Genomic DNA, 16,495 nt, shown 5'->3' on the forward strand with positions numbered 1-16,495 from the left:
ACCGGCAGCCGTCGATGGCGTGTCCTCTTCCCGTGTGGTCTGCCGCTCCGCGTTGGTCTCACAAGGAGCTGACCCTTTATGAAGGGCTGTTATCGCTTTCAGCGCAGGTGCTGTAATTAGTGCCACCGAATAACCGCGCAATCCGATACATGAACGCACGACGCGTGGATACATGTCATCGATTCAAAAATGGAACCCACTGATCGCGGAGATTCCCACCTCCACGTCGTCCACTAATGGACGGATACCGACAGTGGCTGCCGTTCGATTCGTACGGTCATCAGACCCCCTCCCCCGTTGTGATATGGCTGGACAGCATGATGTACTCACAGAAGGCGGTCAGGAGAACGGCCCCAGCAATGATCACCAGCGTCTGGACCATGTCCGTGTACATCAGAGCAGCCAGGCCACCTGATGCAAGCACGCGCGCACGCACACACACACACACACAGACACACAGACACACACACGCACAGACAGACAGACAGACAGACAGACACTTAATAAGACCCTTGAGAAATCCAACGGCAAGGTTTCCGGACACCCATAGTATTATTGTTACTTTACGACAGACATGGAACATGTCAATGAACATCCAAGGACCCCCCCCCCCCCCATCCACTCCCTCACACCGCGTACCGGTGATGGTGTACAGAGCCGTGATGGAGAGGAGGGCGATGACCGCCACGTAGATGTTCCAGCCCAACGCCTGCTGTATGAACACGGCTCCGGAGAACATGTCCACCTGGAACCACAGCGAGCGCGTCCTTATTATCGACATCGTCACACACACACCTTCTTTTTCACCGTCGTCGTCAGCCCACGTGTGACTGTAGAGGAGAGGGTGCGGCGTCAAACGGATGTGTGTGTGTAGTGTGTGTGTGGGGGGGGGGGGGGGGGGGGGTGGGGGGGACTCACTGAGATCTTGGTGAAGATGTAGAGGAACAGGGAGATGACGGAGAGGTACAGGCTGATCCGGGAGCCACCAAACCTCTTCTTCAGGTACTGGGGCATTGTTATCACCTGGGAGACACACGCAGGCGTAGGCAGGGGGGGTCACGTGACCTGGGTGTCACTCTAGCCTGTGAAACCACGTCAATCCTTCTCCACCTTCTACCCAACCTTGTATTTATAAATAGATATTAAAAGGGGGACGTGTGACACCGTCTAGGTGGAAACGCCAACTTGTGATGTCAGAAGAGAACAGATTTTCAAACGGCGTGTAGCGGCTATTCACACTCACACCCGCGCTGTAATGTGTCACCTTTACGTATGCAGTGTGACGTGTGACGTGTGATGTGTGTGTCGCGTGAACTGATAATTAAGACGGAGGGCGGGACCACTCACCCCAGCTGTGAGGTAGACGGGTACAAACAGCCAGCCGAGCAGGAGCACAATAAACAAGGCCTGGTACATCCAAACAACAACAAAACAACAACAACAACCGATTAAAACATAGCAGCTTCTACTAGATGAGAAACAACCTAGTGACTTTGACAACCACGCGACCAAGGTCGGCGGAATTTGCTTTCTGCACAGCGTGCTACTCGTGGTTTGTGTGGTACGCAACTGAGCTCTCAGTTGGAGCTCGGTTTGTGTGTCAACACTATAACAGAGACATGACGGGACAGACACTGTAAACTTTACATTGAATACAGTAACAGACCCGTGGACAATATTAGAATTAACTCGAAAGTTATTGCGTGCAGGAATGCAGGAACGCTAGTGGGTGATGAGTTCAAACTGCTTTTTCGAAGCCTGGATGATTTGGTGGACGGGGAGCTACAGCGCCCTCCGCTGGGCAACGGCAGGCGGCGAGGGGAGAGGGCAGGGGGGGAGAGACGTCTGGAGGATTTTCTTGGCCCTTTGTGGGTTTTGTGTTGGAGATATGATGATGGAATACAGCGGTTCTCAGCCCCCCCCCCCATGCGTCCTTCAGTCCCAACCCCCCAAAATGTTAAACGTCTTTATCAATATTGCAGTAATCAGCCTTCAGGCTGTAAAGACACGGGAGTCGATACAGACAGAGCTGGAACAAATCGGGGCTAAACTAATAATGGAAATAATGAGCCGCTGGAACAATGAATGAACATTGAGACGTGTTAATACACTGGTTTCCATCTAAAGATTAAAGGTCCCATATTACACCACCAGGTGTGAGTCACTAGATGTGTGACGGGATAGATGAGCTAACGTTTGCTCCGGCCCACTGGGGCGGGCAGCTGGTAGACTGATCTATCACAGCGCACGTCTAGGTGGGACACGCCCACCTGTGACGTCAGAAGAGGCCGATTTCAAAAACGGCTCGTAAACGGCTAATCACCACTCACACACCTGGCGGCGCGTCATGTGGACCTTTAAGGTTTGCCCTGTGCCCTGCGAGGGGGGAGCGCTGTTGCGGGCACGACTCATCCGGTGTGTGGGTGCGTTACCGGCGGCCACACACAACGTACGTTCCACTCGAAGCTTCCCACGGCGATGCCGGTAGCGGCCCCCGTGCCGGCCAGGCCCACAAAGTGACCGCTGCCGATGTTACTGGCGAACAGAGAGGCGCCCACCTGAAACACAACGACCGACACCGCTGAGATGTCTCTCACACACACACACACACACACACACACACACACACACACACACACACACACACACACACACACACACACACACACACACACACACACACACACACACACACACACACACACACTATTGCTAGGTTCAACTATGCTGCTACCACACACACACACACACACAATCACTAACTAAACTAGTGGGGTATTTTCTTTAATTATTAAGTTAAGTTCAGATACGTGTGCTGAGCAAGTACAGTAGACGTAGGAAGGGAGTACATACTGTATATATATATACTCTGAGATGCATGTCGGTGTGCATGTGGCGTTAAACTCACCGGCCACCAGGTCATGGTCCGACCGGCCAAGAAGTACCCCCCCACGGTGGAGCGGTTGGTCCGGGCCATGGACTGGAAACGCAGACCGACAAAGCAAACATTTTTTTGAATTTTTTTATTTTCTTATGATAGAGTGAGATAGACAGGGAAGGTATGTGTGAGAGAGAGAGAGAGAGAGAGAGAGAGAGAGAGAGAGAGAGAGAGAGAGAGAGAGAGAGAGAGAGAGAGAGAGAGAACATGCAGCGAAGGACCACGGGGGCAGGAGTCAAACCCGGGTCCCAGGACTGAGCTTGCCATATTTATTAAACTAAATTGTTACATTTCATTTATTTTATTTTTGTATATTGTATTCATATTTTTTTATAATTCACTTACAATGAACTTGTTATAGTGGCCTACACTGGCCTTTGTCTCATCTTGTTTTATCATGTATCTCGGCTGCATTGAAAAAGGGGACTGCCCTCAAATTGTTATTATTTCCGAGTATGAAATAAAGGTTGAATGAATGAATGAATGAGCCTTCAAGGGTACGGTACACCGCGCTCTACCCGGCTCACGCCCCCCAACAGAGCAGCTTTTGATACAAAGCTACAGACCCCCCCCCCCTGCATCATCAGTTCAGAGGTTTGGACTAGTCTAAGCCAAGTTACTTTGTTTCAGTCGTATTAGTGGAGAGTTAAGGTAGGAAAGCTAGGCCGCGGGTGCTCGGACGCAGGACACATTGAAGGGCACACTCACCCACACCCCCACGCCGATCACCAGGACAAAGTACCCCACGATGACGGAGATGTCTGCGGCGTTGCTGATGGTCGCCCCGGGCGACCAGGCCGGGACGTCCACGGGAGGACTGTCTGTCATCTTCTGTAAGCTCGTCTTCCGCCGGTCCACACACACACTCTCTCACTCACACGCTCAATAACGACTTGCTTACTTGTGACGGTCGAGCGTAAAAAAAAAAGACAAAACAAGGTACTTTATCGTTCGAGAGGACGGAGGAAGCGTCCAATGACTTGACACCAACGCATGCTGGTTGAATGCCCCGTGAACGCAGACCTTTGAGCACCAGAGGCAACCAGCAGAATCAGCAGTAATGGCACTAAATATTAACACAGAACTGCTGGAAAACTGCTGTCTCCATTAACAGATAGGTTAGTATTTCTAAGACCCCCCCCCCCCCTCATATGCTTCTTGCATAACCAAACGAACGATGTAGGCCAGTGGATTGAACCCACACAAGCAACAACACATCGAGGTGGTATTCGTCAAAGTTATCAAAAGAGTTCACAGTTTAAGACAACGTTTAAGCAAATAGTCATTTAATTATTCAATAACGTTGCTTTCTCCATTTGCAATTTGGTTTAAAAACAAACACAATGGAGGTCCAAGTCACTTGACCTGAACCGTATACACGTACACACGTGTGTGTACACACACACACACACACACACACACACACACACACACACACACACACACACACACACACACACACACACACACACACACACACACACACACACACACACACACACACACACACACACACACACGTTCCATTGAACAATGGCTGCATAATAGGCAATACCTGCCAAAAATTGCAAAATTGGGAATGAAGTAAAAATAAATATTCAAACGCAGAAACAAACCTCTTTACCCTCCAAACCAACACTGTTGGCTCAACAGTCAATTATTGCATGCTGACTAAGTGAAGTCAAATTAAGCAAATTAATCGCGCTCATGTTTTTAGTGGCTATGATTTGTCCACAATGTTGCAGGGTTATCACCCAACGGTGTCACCATCTCTCACTGGATCCTTACTAGTTCTATGTTACGCTGGTTTTGTTTTAGTACATTACTGTAGTCCATTGTCAAATTCACTATTATGTATTGTAATAGTGAATTGTTATTAGTGTTATATACAATTTTCAGCATTGTGCATGTATCTTTCATCAATCATTAATGCAAAAAATGTGAATTGTGAATTGTGTGGAATTGTTTGATTAAAAACTTACACTAAAGGTGTTAAAATTAAAAAAAATTAAAAACGAAGCAGATGCATAACTTGCAGGTACACCGTGTGGTTGAACGTGCCGACCTTGAGATGATGGAAATTTGAAATAAATAAAAATATATATATCATAAAAGACAAACGATAAATAAACATTCAAGGCATTTTCCGTTCCCTTACAATACATTTTAAAAAGGTGTCATTTTGGCTATTTTGATCCCTCCTGTAAATGGACACCAGCTTACCTGTAATTCTTCCATCAAGGGATAAAAGTGGCTTCTTTGCACCACCTAATGCTTAAAAGGACATTACACTTGAGCTGGTGAACATCCAAGTGACTATTAAAAGTGACTTGCCCTGCCACCTTACGGTAAAAACACATTACTCTGTGTGAGAACAATTTTTACAGCCCCATTTCTGTAACACAATGTTCAAACGATAATAGAGCAGCCTGGTAAGTAAGTAAGTAAGTAAGTCTGACATCTCTGTTTTGGGGACTGCAAATCAATAAATGTTGGGCTTTTTCCTAATAGAAACAAATAGTGGCCATAACTAATAAATGATATTTCTCATGGATAAAATACAAATATTAGTATAGCACTTTTTCCACCTCTTTCTTAATTTGAAAGATCCAATTGTAGTGAAAGCCAAAGTAAAACCAAGAACCACAAGAATACAGGACTGTCTGCATGCGTGACGGTGAAACCATACATCCATGCGTTGGCTTTGCCCTTCCGACTGTTCCCCGTTCCCGACGAGGACTATCAAGATTACATTCGGGTCCCGCACCGCCGTAGCTGAATCCGTGTCAGTCCACCGGTCTGTGAGTACAAAGAAAACCTCGGAACGTCCAACACATTCATCGCCTTGAAGCGATCATTAAATAATCATTAAAAATCCGAGCTACTGTTTTGAAGGACTTTGAAAGCGTCCCTTTGAATTGTCACGGTTATGAACCAACGGTTTGGGCTTCCACCCGCCCTCCCGCTGGCCCCCCCCCCCCCTCGGAGGCCTAGTCCCCGCCGGCCTTCTTGCAGTCCTCCTTGGCGACCCTCAGCCTGGACAGGATGGGCTTCTTGGGGAACTTGAGGGTGGTGCAGCCGAACTGGCTCACGCCGCCCGTGTCCCTGGGGAGCTTCTCGCGCCGCTGCACCCAGCTCCTCCAGCCGGGCTTCCAGCAGTACACGCTGTCGTAGAAGCGCGACCCGTTCTCCCCGCCCAGCACGTAGATCCGCCGCTTCCAGCGGGCCACGCCGCCGGCCGCGATGCGCCGCGGGAGTCCCGGGAAAACCACCGGACTGGGGGCGCGGTCGCTGCCGCCGCCGCCGCCGCCGCCGCCGCCCACGCCGCCGCCACCGCCGCCCACGCCGCGCTCCCCGACCGGCGCGCCCCCTCCCCCGGTGACCTCCCGCTCCGCGCCGGACCCCCGGCCCTCCCGGAAGAAGAGCACGCGCCCCGTGGCGTCCAGCGTCTCCAGGTTGGTGTAGTTGCCGTCCAGGAACTTGCTGGCGTCCCGCATGTAGCCGCCGATGGCGCACACGCCGCCCCGCACCGCCACCCCGCCCGCCAGGCAGGTGGCGCCCGAGTCCAGCGCCACGCGCGTCCAGCAGTCCGTCAGCGTGTGGTACACCAGCACGCCGGAGTGCACCACCGCCCGGTTCTGCTCCAGCGTGGTGCCGCCCAGCAGGTACAGCCGGCCCCGCAGCGCCGCGCAGGCGAAGGCCCGCAGCGGGAGGGGCAGCCGGGGGCCGGGCCCCCACCGCAGGGACGCCAGCTCCAGCGTCTCGCAGGAGTCCAGCAGGGCGGAGCGGTTGCTGCCGCCCAGCGCGTACAGCGAGTCGCCGCAGCCCAGCAGCCCCAGCATGGCCCGGGGCTGCAGCATGGCCGGCCGCTCCATCCAGCGGTCCAGCACGGCGTCGTACTCGTGCACGGCGGCCGACACCGTGCCCGTGCGCAGGATGCCGCCGGCCACGAACAGCCGGTCGCCGACCGCCGTGCAGCCGGGGCAGACCAGCGAGCCCAGCGCCGCCAGCTTCTCCCACTTGCCCGTGCGCGGGTCGAAGCAGTCCACGGCGTAGCTCCGCTCCGCCGGGCTGCTGCCGCTGCCGCCGCCGCCGTCGTCGTCGTCCTCCCGCGGCGTCAGGTCCACGCACACGATCTTCTTCTCGAACATGCCCTCCCGCGGCCTCAGCGGGCCCCCCGGCCCGCCGCCGCCCGCCCCCCCCGCCGCCGCCCACGCCGCCGCCGGCCCCAGCTCCTGGCTCAGCCGCCGGCTCTCCTCCGGCGAGAGCAGGCCCGGCCGCAGGTGGTGCAGCAGCGCCGGCATGTAGGCGTAGCGCGCCAGGGGCTGGTGCTCGGCCCAGCGCCGGGCCGCGTCGTACACCTCCGCCTCCGACTCCACGCCCAGCCGGTCCGAGCTCAGCAGGCTGCTCAGGGTGCCGTGGTCCAGCAGCAGGAAGTCCTTCTGCCGCGCCACGCGGGGGAAGTGCTGGGCCACCAGCCGCAGGGAGGCCCGCAGCAGCAGCTGGTCGTGGTGCGAGCGGGCCAGGGAGTACATGCCCAGGCAGTTGTCCACAGACAGGTGCTCAAACAGAAACCTGGAGGAGGAGGAGGAGGAGGAGACCGAGAGGATGGAGAGGAAACCTTGGCACTTTTAGATATCTTTGTTATTAATTAACTGAAGATAAAGAAAAAAAAGGATTGGTGTCCCCCTAGTCACTCATGGTTGGGTATTTGCAGATGATATGTTACACTTTGGTTAATGGTAGCTGGGGAATTTGTGGGCCGGCATTAGCTCAGGAGGTAGAGCGGGTTTGGCTGGTAACCGCGAGGTTGCTAGAGCGCCGAGGTCCCTGAGTGAGACACCTCACCCTGACTGCTCCTGACCCGCTGGCTGTCCGCCCTGCGTGGTCGACTCCGCCCGTCGGTGTGTGAATGTGTGCATGAACGGGTGAACGTCAGTCAACACTGTTAAGCGCTTTGGATAAAAAATATGAATAAGGACCGTTTACCATTTAACTTATCCACCAGAACTGAAGGAGTGAAGTTACTACTCAGGCGGAGAGAGGCCCCTGACCTAACTCTAACAGGCTTGATTCTCGGGACCCGTGGCGGGGGGGGGATCCCACCTCTTAGTTTTTTGGTTGCAGCTCGGTGAAGTACAACAGGGTCCAGCGGCACCGAGGGCCCGCAGCTCGTGCTGCGGCCCTCGGTGACGGACGGACGGGGGTTTTACCTGGAGCACAGCTCCTGCAGGGGCATGACCTGGAGCAGGTTGGCCGCCACGAACAGGTCCTCCGCCGTGTCCAGCGAGAGCCCCGCCTCGCCGGTGTAAACAAAGTGGATGACGGTCTCCATGACGGACGACGTCACCTCCTCCAGCCGGATCTCCGTGAGGCGGGACTCCACCAGCGGGCTGGTGAACATGGCCCGGAAGTAGGGGCTCACCGCCGCCAGCAGCACCCTGGAACGGCCCGCGGAGGTTAAGGGGGTTAGCGTGGAAGGGAGGGACTGGGGTGAGACACTGCCTCCTACAGAGGTCGCCCCCCACGGCAACGCTTCCAGTAAAGGACGCGGCGGCGGCGGCTGCGGCGGCAGACCCACCTGTGACACATGAACTTCTTGCCCTCCACGAGCAGGGTGACGTCGCACAACTGCTGGGCGTCCAGGAGCTGCTTCAGTCCTGAGACACCCGGGGGGTGAGGGTGAGGGTGGGGGGTCGGACGGAGGAGTTGGAAAAATAAAATAAATTGGAGACAAAGATTAAGTTACGTGAAGACTTCCTCTAACAGTCCACGGTCCGTCCCATACGCGTGTGTGTGTATGTGTTGCCGTGGTACCGTGCGTGATGTAGTCCCCCAGCGGGGTGGTACTGTCGTCGGGGAAGTCCTCCTCCTCGGAGTCACTGTCGGATAGCGGCTCCCCTCCGCCGCCGTCCCCGTCCTGCCACGGCTGGGGGCGCCAGGTGACCGTGCCCCCCACCCCGCGCACCGCGTTCATCTGCCGACCACGGGACACATGAGCATGATTCACTTCCCTGACAGTGCAGTGTCACGCAAGTGTGGAGCGACATGCACATGTGTTTACCTTTGGCAGACCGTTTCACCGTTCACCGTTTAAGGGTGCGCGGGTCATAGCGTTATATAGTGCCCGACAGAAATGTACACAACAAGTTACAGGACGGTAGTTGTAGGAGTGTGATGTGATGTGCAGTGGTCGGATATGTGTTGGCTTTTCAGACATTCAAGACACACTTCGTTTATAATTGCGCCTGGGTAACAATGTGGCAACGTCGAAGATTAGATCGCTACATAACTCATAATTACCTTGGCTCTTCTTCTCGTTTCCACTGTGAAGCTTTGTGTGTTCTCAACACTAACGTTAACTGATGGGGGGCACTGTGTGTCTGGGCGACCCTCCTATGTGTGTGTGGACCAGAGACGTGCAGAGGGGACGGACTGTCTCATTGGTGGTGGTGTTGTTGTTGTCCGAGGAGCTCCCGGGAAACACTGAGGTGATTATAGGCTGAAGATACCCCGGCCTTCTTTGGTGACAGCAGGCTATTAGGTTTTTAATCTAGCCCAACACAGACCACCACCGGTCAAACCCCAAGCTAGGGCTAGCCTAGCTTGCAGAGCAGACCCCCAATCATCTCCAGCAGCCAGGGACTACAATATGTTGTCAAACTGGCCCATTCCTTCCAACGCACTACATTAGACCACCATGGTGCGGTGTGACAGTGGACCGGGAGATGGTCAACCATAGAAGAGGCTCAGGGGAGGCGATGAGGTGGTTTCAGTCGCTCCGCTGTGTGGATCTGCTGTGTGTGTGTGTCTGAGCCCCTGAACTGTGTGGATCTGAACCGCATTACCGCACAGCGATGCTCCCGCGGATCTGATTGGTCAGCCTTTGAACTGTGACGTTTTGTTCGGGGTTCAAGTTTTTCCACGAGATATTAACTGACACGACGTGGTGTCAAAAATGTGCACGTTAATGTCATTGCTTTACATCGACAATAGTCCGGTGACAAAGACAACGTTACTGTATTTTTGCTGTACAAGCTGTGCACGCTTGCTCTAATCCGATTGGCCAGCAAAATGTTGACCACGCCCATGAGTCCCCGCCTCATCTGAACCAGCGCGCTTCCGTAGTTGAACAACAAACATGGCGACCTGCATTGGCATGGTCGCAAGAGTTGGAGGTGTCACATTCAATGCATTAAAGCCGGTAACCTGTGGATATGCAAGACGAGCATCTAATCAACTGTGCCCGCGTCGCTTTGCTCATGGTATCCGCAGTAGTCTCTATGATCATGTCCGCGAAGGGTACAGTGACAAGCCGGACCTGGATATGCGCCTTGTGTGTGAGGAAACGGACAAAGTCATAGCCAATGTGGAGCACAGGAAAGGAGGCTTGCGCGGGGATGATGTCAGAGAGATTGTAAGACACTGCACTTACTTTCTATTCTAAGCATTGATCACCGTGACTTTTTCTCTTGTTGTCTTGTGTTGTATGTGTGTAGTTACCCACTGTGTGTACGCTTATACCGCAGTGTGTTGTAAACAATTCACCTGACATGTGATCGGGACGAGCGGTGCAGGGCAATACGCAGACAATCATGCAGTGTTTCTCCTGAATGTATCAAATGATGTGTCCGTGTGCCGTGCCGATACATAGGTGAGCGTATGGCAGCAGCTCCAGGATGTGAGGAGCAGCATCTCTGAGCTGGAGCAGCAGAAGAAGGCTGTCAGTGAAGATGTGCGACTGCTTGTGGTCAGTATGGCTCCTCCCCCATCGCACTGTGTACATTGATAGCTACTCCAGCTCCAGATACAGAGCAGAATACTCTCTGTTTTCAATGCATAGACCAATTGATGTGTTCTACAGTAAAGTGTGTGTGTGTGTGTGTGTGTGTGTGTGTGTGTGTGTGTGTGTGTGTGTGTGTGTGTGTGTTTTACGTTTTGGCATCAATGTGTATACATTTATAAACAACTATATCTTATTGTGAACACTCATTAGACATTAAGTCATGCTGTTATTATGACCCTGATTATCACCTCTTATTCACAGGAGAAGAATGACAAGAAATCTCTGGCCAATGTGAGTCCAACCATCGCTTCAATACCTGGAGTGTACTATGCCAATGGAGCCAATTTCACCAGCAGCTCCCCAATGCATGCCTGGAGATCACACACACACACACACACACACACACACACACACACACACACACACACACACACACACACACACACACACACACACACACACACACTTAGAGTAGAGTAGAGTAACAAATAGCTGTGACACAATCTTCTAAACGTGGTCCTCACAGCTGCCGGAGTTCAACCAAGCACGCCAGAAGGGCCGTGAGATCCGCGGGCGGCTGAATCTTCTCTACCCTCAGGAGAGCGAGCTGGAGGCCGAGCACTACGGCCGCGCCCTCCGCCTGCCCAACACCACACACCCTGATGTGGTAAAGACACGCACACACACACACGCACACGCACACGTCCACTCATCCATGTTTACACAGCGCATGCATACACACTCGAGCATCGAGTCAGACCGATTGATAATGTAATCTGTTACATGTTTTGAAAAGATAACGCTAATTGTCATTTTGTTGACCCCTTTTCCTTTCTCAGCCAATCGGCGACGAGAGCCAAGCGCGGGTGGTGGAGCTGATTGGTCAGAAGCCAGGTGATCCGTTGCCTTGTCTTCACCGCTGAAGTGCTGTCCTCTGGTTGCTTTGAGATTCTCACTCATTTTCAGTTAATCATGCTATCGTGCAATTAAAGAGGATGGATCGAAACGGGTAAAGCGCATGTGTCCTCTAACACACGTTTTGTCTCCTTTCTGGCTTCAGAGTTTAACTTCAAACCCAAAGGCCACTTGGAGCTGGGGGAACGGCTGGGCATCATCAGACAGAGGTGACCACGGTGGATTAGTTGAATATATATATATATATATTTTATTACTTTGTGTTTCTGACTGTTGCATGGTTTTTTAATATTGTTAGGACTACCTCTGTTATTACTGTTCATGTTTTTGATGGCTTCAGCCATTTCAGAACGTCATTTGGAGTACATTTCAGGGTACTCGAAACTATCTGTGATGTATCATTTGGGACTAGTAAACATCAGGACTTACCAACGTTGAAATTTGTTGTTTTCTTGGGAAGACCCGCAAAGGATGTGTATAAAATATACACTATTTGGGGGCGGCATTAGCTCAGGAGGTAGAGCGGGTTGGCTGGTAACTGCAAGGTTGCTGGTTCGATCCCCTGAGCGAGACACCCTCACCCTGACTGCTCCTGACCAGCCGGCTGTCGCCCTGCGTGGGTGACTCCGCCGTCGGTGTGTGAATGTGTGCATGGAATGAGTGAATGTCAGTCAACACTGTAATGCGCTTTGGATAAAAGCGCTATATAAACGAGGACCATTTACCATTCTTGTAATTAAGGACACTATTACTCAGAATCAAGGGGATGGCAATTGGTGGGCGTCCCTGCCTTTCACTACATGCCTGTAGTTCTTCTGGCCATCCAGTTCAAGTTTTTTAGTTTCTTTATTACACTCTATTTCAGAGTAAATAGTCGTGTTTATTGACCGCTGTGTTCACTGTCCCTCTGTGATCCCGTGTAGACACCTGGCTCACGTCTCGGGTCACCGGTCGTACTACCTGAGGGGGACCGGGGCGCGGCTTCAGACCGCCCTCCAGAACCTCGCCCTGGACACGCTGCAGCGACGGGTGGGGCCTCTGATTAGATGCAATGTGTACGTTATGTATGTATGTATGTATGTAGTATACGTTATGTATGGGATCGCTGCGTGTTTCAACTCCCAACGCCTCTGTGAACGTGTGCTGTGTCTCAGGGCTTCGTTCCCATGGTGGTGCCGGACATGCTGAAGGGAGCTGTGTTTGTGAGTATTATATAATGCCACTCGGATCCTTTTCACCTTCTCCTTCATTTACACCTTTTTAAGAAAAATTTAGCATCAATTATTGTCGTCTCGACTCATTGATTTCATCACTCGAGTTAAATGTACACAAAGAGTTTTCTCTCATGCCAGGAAATGAGAACTGATGCGCTCTTCAAATTGGGAACGATTGAACAAAAAGACAAGAAAGAAATGAGCCGCGTGCCCTTTCTCTCCCCCTGCTCCGCTCCAGGAGGGCTGTGGGATGCAGCCCAACGCCCACCGCTCCCAGGTCTACTCCCTGGACCCCCTCCAGTTCCCTGACCTCAACCTGGCTGGCACCGGAGAAGTCGGGGTGGCAGGTAGCACGCATGACAGCACTCCACCACCAGCAACGACTGGAGTGCACCACGCACTGTTGCATTGTGGGCGGACCGTGGAAGTCAACCATGTGGACGTTTGTTCGCTGAAGATGCAGCGTATTTGACTTGAGGGGTTTAACAGTTAGTTTTTATTTACACAAAGCAGTTGAAAACCAATTTATTACAAATATTTTAACAGTCTACATTAGGCCCGGGCGATATGGCTGAAAGACATATCACGATATGACTCGATAATATTGATCGATATCGATGACTATTGATCATTTTAATGACCTAAAAAGACTAGGAATTACCATGCTGGATTTAAACACTTCTGTTTAGCACTTAATACGACCGTCCACTGTTCTTCATTGATAAATACTCCAATGTCGACACAACAACGAAAAACACTCAAATATCGTAAATAAGTACGGAACCGTGTTTGTGTAACAAACCCAGCTGCTCGATTCGGTGGTCCAGTCTCTTATCGATATATATATTGAACATGTTTTATATTGATATTGATCAAAAGTCTATCACAATACAATAATCTATTGTTTTATTGCCCAGGCCTAGTCTACATGTACATACTGGTCATGTGCAACAGGAGATGGCTAATGCACATGTGTTCTTCTGCGTCAGGGTTCTTCATGGACCATGCTGTGAACTGGGCAGACCTTCCTGTCAGGTGAGCCGCCCTTCCTGGGTTTGGACCAAGGGACAATGAAGGCTATGTTTGATTTAGGGCTGGGCGATTCATCGAATTTTGATTGCGATTTCGATTTCAGAGTGAAAAGATCACCAAACTAATATAATCGAGTTGAAACGATTAAATTGTATTTATTTTTTTCTTTTATTTTTTTATAAAAACAGAACAGCTGGATTCATATCTGGACTTTATTTTGTATTTGACCATTTTGTGTATATTTTTAAGGGGAAATTTCAAAGTTCTCATTTACAAAGTGTTTTTTTTAGAGAGAAATTATGAATAAATGCATCATGTTTTCAAACTCAAAAATAATCGTTCGAATAATCGAGATTTCAATATTGACCAAAATAATCGTGATTATGATTTTTTTCCATAATCGAGCAGCCCTAGTTAGATTTTAACCCTGTTGTATTTGATCTGTTAACCGCCCCCCGGGGGGGGCAGGTCGGTGTGCAGCAGCACGTGTTACAGAGCAGAGACGGACACGGGCCGGGAGACCTGGGGGCTCTACAGAGTGCACCACTTCAACAAGGTACACTCGAGGTGCGTTCACACCAAAAGTGAAGCGTGACGCGTGACGCCACATAACAAAGTCACTGCAAAGAGGCGAATGGACGCAAATCTGTTGCCGGGGCGGCGAGAATGACGCGAAAACTGAGAGCTGTGTGTATAGAGCCGTGTGTATAGAGCCGTGTGTGTAGAGCTGTGTGTGTAGAGCCGTGTGTATAGAACCGTTTATGGTTCTGGATGGGGTTTGTGAACCCAGACACGATGGCCTTGGGTTCCCCCGACGTCTTTGGGACTTCCACAATAAGAGAGATAATAACAGAGTCGCACTGGGGGTTATCTCGGTCATTGTTGGCCGGTGGAAACGTTGGCGTCTACGTCTAAGCTCTTCGACCTCACGGTCAAACTTGCGTGAGGGGAAAATAATAAACTCTTTGCGTTTGTTGAGACCACCGCTTTGAGGGCGTGACCCGGAGCGTTTCTCTATGCACAGGCGGTCGCCTAGGGCCACCTGCAGGGGGCGCACCAGATCCAGGTTCAGAAGAATTACTTTTATTAGACTAGGGTTAGTTAGTTACACTATTGTACAGTTACACAAGAGTACAATTCTTATACTAGGTACCTCAACACGCACATAACGGCAACAATACGATATAAAGTAAATAGATAGATTAAATAGATAGATTTAAAAAGATAGATTAATAGATAGATAACAAAAATATATTAAATAAGTAAGAAAAATAAGTAAAAAGTGACAGAAATGTAACAAATGTAAACTGATCAAGTGGATTGTAGTGCAAAATACAGTGCAGTGCAAAAATGTTGCAATTACAGTAAATGAATGCAGTATATGTATTTAAATAGTCTCTAGTGGTCTCGTGCGTGGGGCTGGTTTGTGGGTAGTGGATTCCCCCAGGAGCTTGACTGCTTATACAATTGGACGCCTGCCGCCATATACACTTGTGTATTATAGAAAATCTATTTTTACCCCGTTTCTCCAAATGTTAGTAGTTGCCCATTCCCAACGTATTTATTTGTTACCTTTTGAGATGAAGGTGAAGACGAGAGAAGGCGGGAGAGGGGCCATGTGTGGACGACAGTTGGAAGTTCACGGTCCAAAGTTCGAAATGAATCGTCTACATTCGTTGACATTTTCTGCACGTCTGATCGGATCTGTAGCGCACCAACAAATGAAAAGATCAAAGCCATCTGGGGCGCGGTCTAGGAAGCAGAGCAGCACACATTATTTATCTTGGGTTGTTTTTATAATAGGCTTTAATAATTTATAAAGTTTTTTTTCCCCCTGAAGATTTCTTGATAAGTGTGTGTGTGTGTGTGTGTGTGTGTGTGTGTGTGTGTGTGTGTGTGTGTGTGTGTGTGTGTGTGTGTGTGTGTGTGTGTGTGTGTGTGTGTGTGTGTGCGCGTGTGCGTGCAGGTGGAGATGTTTGGCGTGACCGCTGATGAGACGGGAGAGGAGAGCTCTCAGCTCCTTCAGGAGTTTGTCTCCTTGCAGAAAGAGATGTTCTCCTCACTGGAGCTACACTACCGGTCTGTGTACACACACGCACACACGCGCACACACACACACACACACACACACACACACGCGCGCGCACACGCACACGCACAGCTTTCTTCCAACCGATGGTCCATCTGTCCTCCGCCCGTCCATCTGTAAAAAAAAAAAAAACGCCGTTGCCATGTAGAATGTCTCCGCTGTGATTGGACGATCCCTCGTGTTGTTCATTCACCAGGGTGCTGGACATGCCCACGCAGGAACTCGGCCTCCCGGCCCACAGGAAGTACGACATAGAGGCCTGGATGCCCGGCAGGAACAGCTACGGAGAGGTGAGTGAGTGCTGTGTGACGGCGTGGTGATGTTGGTGGTGGTGTTGTTGGCACCGTCACCATGGTAACCAGCCGCCGGCATTTATCGCACCGTCTACAGTTAAGGCCCGGGCAATAAAACAATAGATTATCGCAGACTTTTGCTCGATATCAATTTAAAACATGTTCAATATATATATATATCGATAAGAGACTGGACCACCGAATCTAGCAGCTGGGTTTGTTACACAA

General features: G+C 51.0%; 3 protein-coding genes across 3 annotated transcripts; 1 reads left to right on the forward strand and 2 right to left on the reverse strand.

The window, feature by feature from the left end:
• Positions 1-280: 280 nt before the first annotated feature.
• LOC311376721 (sodium/glucose cotransporter 2-like) lies at positions 281-3,766 on the reverse strand (the record flags this gene model as incomplete). The annotated part of the gene is made up of 7 exons (XM_084491208.1): positions 281-411; positions 640-745; positions 919-1,023; positions 1,348-1,407; positions 2,454-2,558; positions 2,909-2,980; positions 3,647-3,766. The coding sequence occupies 7 exons, from the start codon at positions 3,764-3,766 to the stop codon at positions 281-283; spliced, it is 699 nt and encodes a 232-aa protein (XP_084347334.1).
• A 2,162-nt stretch (positions 3,767-5,928) lies between these two features.
• Positions 5,929-9,702, reverse strand: LOC311376718 (kelch repeat and BTB domain-containing protein 8-like; the record flags this gene model as incomplete). The annotated part of the gene is made up of 5 exons (XM_084491206.1): positions 9,242-9,702; positions 8,756-8,915; positions 8,520-8,598; positions 8,152-8,379; positions 5,929-7,513 (listed from the first exon to the last, which is right to left on the reverse strand). Exons 2-5 carry the CDS (start codon positions 8,913-8,915, stop codon positions 5,929-5,931), a joined length of 2,052 nt encoding a protein of 683 aa, XP_084347332.1. The 5' UTR covers positions 9,242-9,702.
• A 377-nt stretch (positions 9,703-10,079) lies between these two features.
• Positions 10,080-16,264, forward strand: LOC311376720 (serine--tRNA ligase, mitochondrial-like; the record flags this gene model as incomplete). The annotated part of the gene is made up of 13 exons (XM_084491207.1): positions 10,080-10,355; positions 10,593-10,688; positions 10,986-11,015; positions 11,251-11,391; positions 11,564-11,618; positions 11,785-11,848; positions 12,563-12,668; positions 12,794-12,841; positions 13,092-13,200; positions 13,843-13,888; positions 14,354-14,441; positions 15,852-15,964; positions 16,171-16,264. Coding segments are annotated over 13 exons (1,266 nt in total), but the record flags the coding sequence as incomplete, so codon positions are not given.
• Between the last annotated feature and the right edge of the window lie 231 nt (positions 16,265-16,495).

The sequence above is a fragment of the Micromesistius poutassou genome (genome assembly GCF_964030765.1).
Source record: "Micromesistius poutassou genome assembly, contig: SCAFFOLD_5251, whole genome shotgun sequence".
Taxonomy (NCBI): domain Eukaryota; kingdom Metazoa; phylum Chordata; class Actinopteri; order Gadiformes; family Gadidae; genus Micromesistius; species Micromesistius poutassou.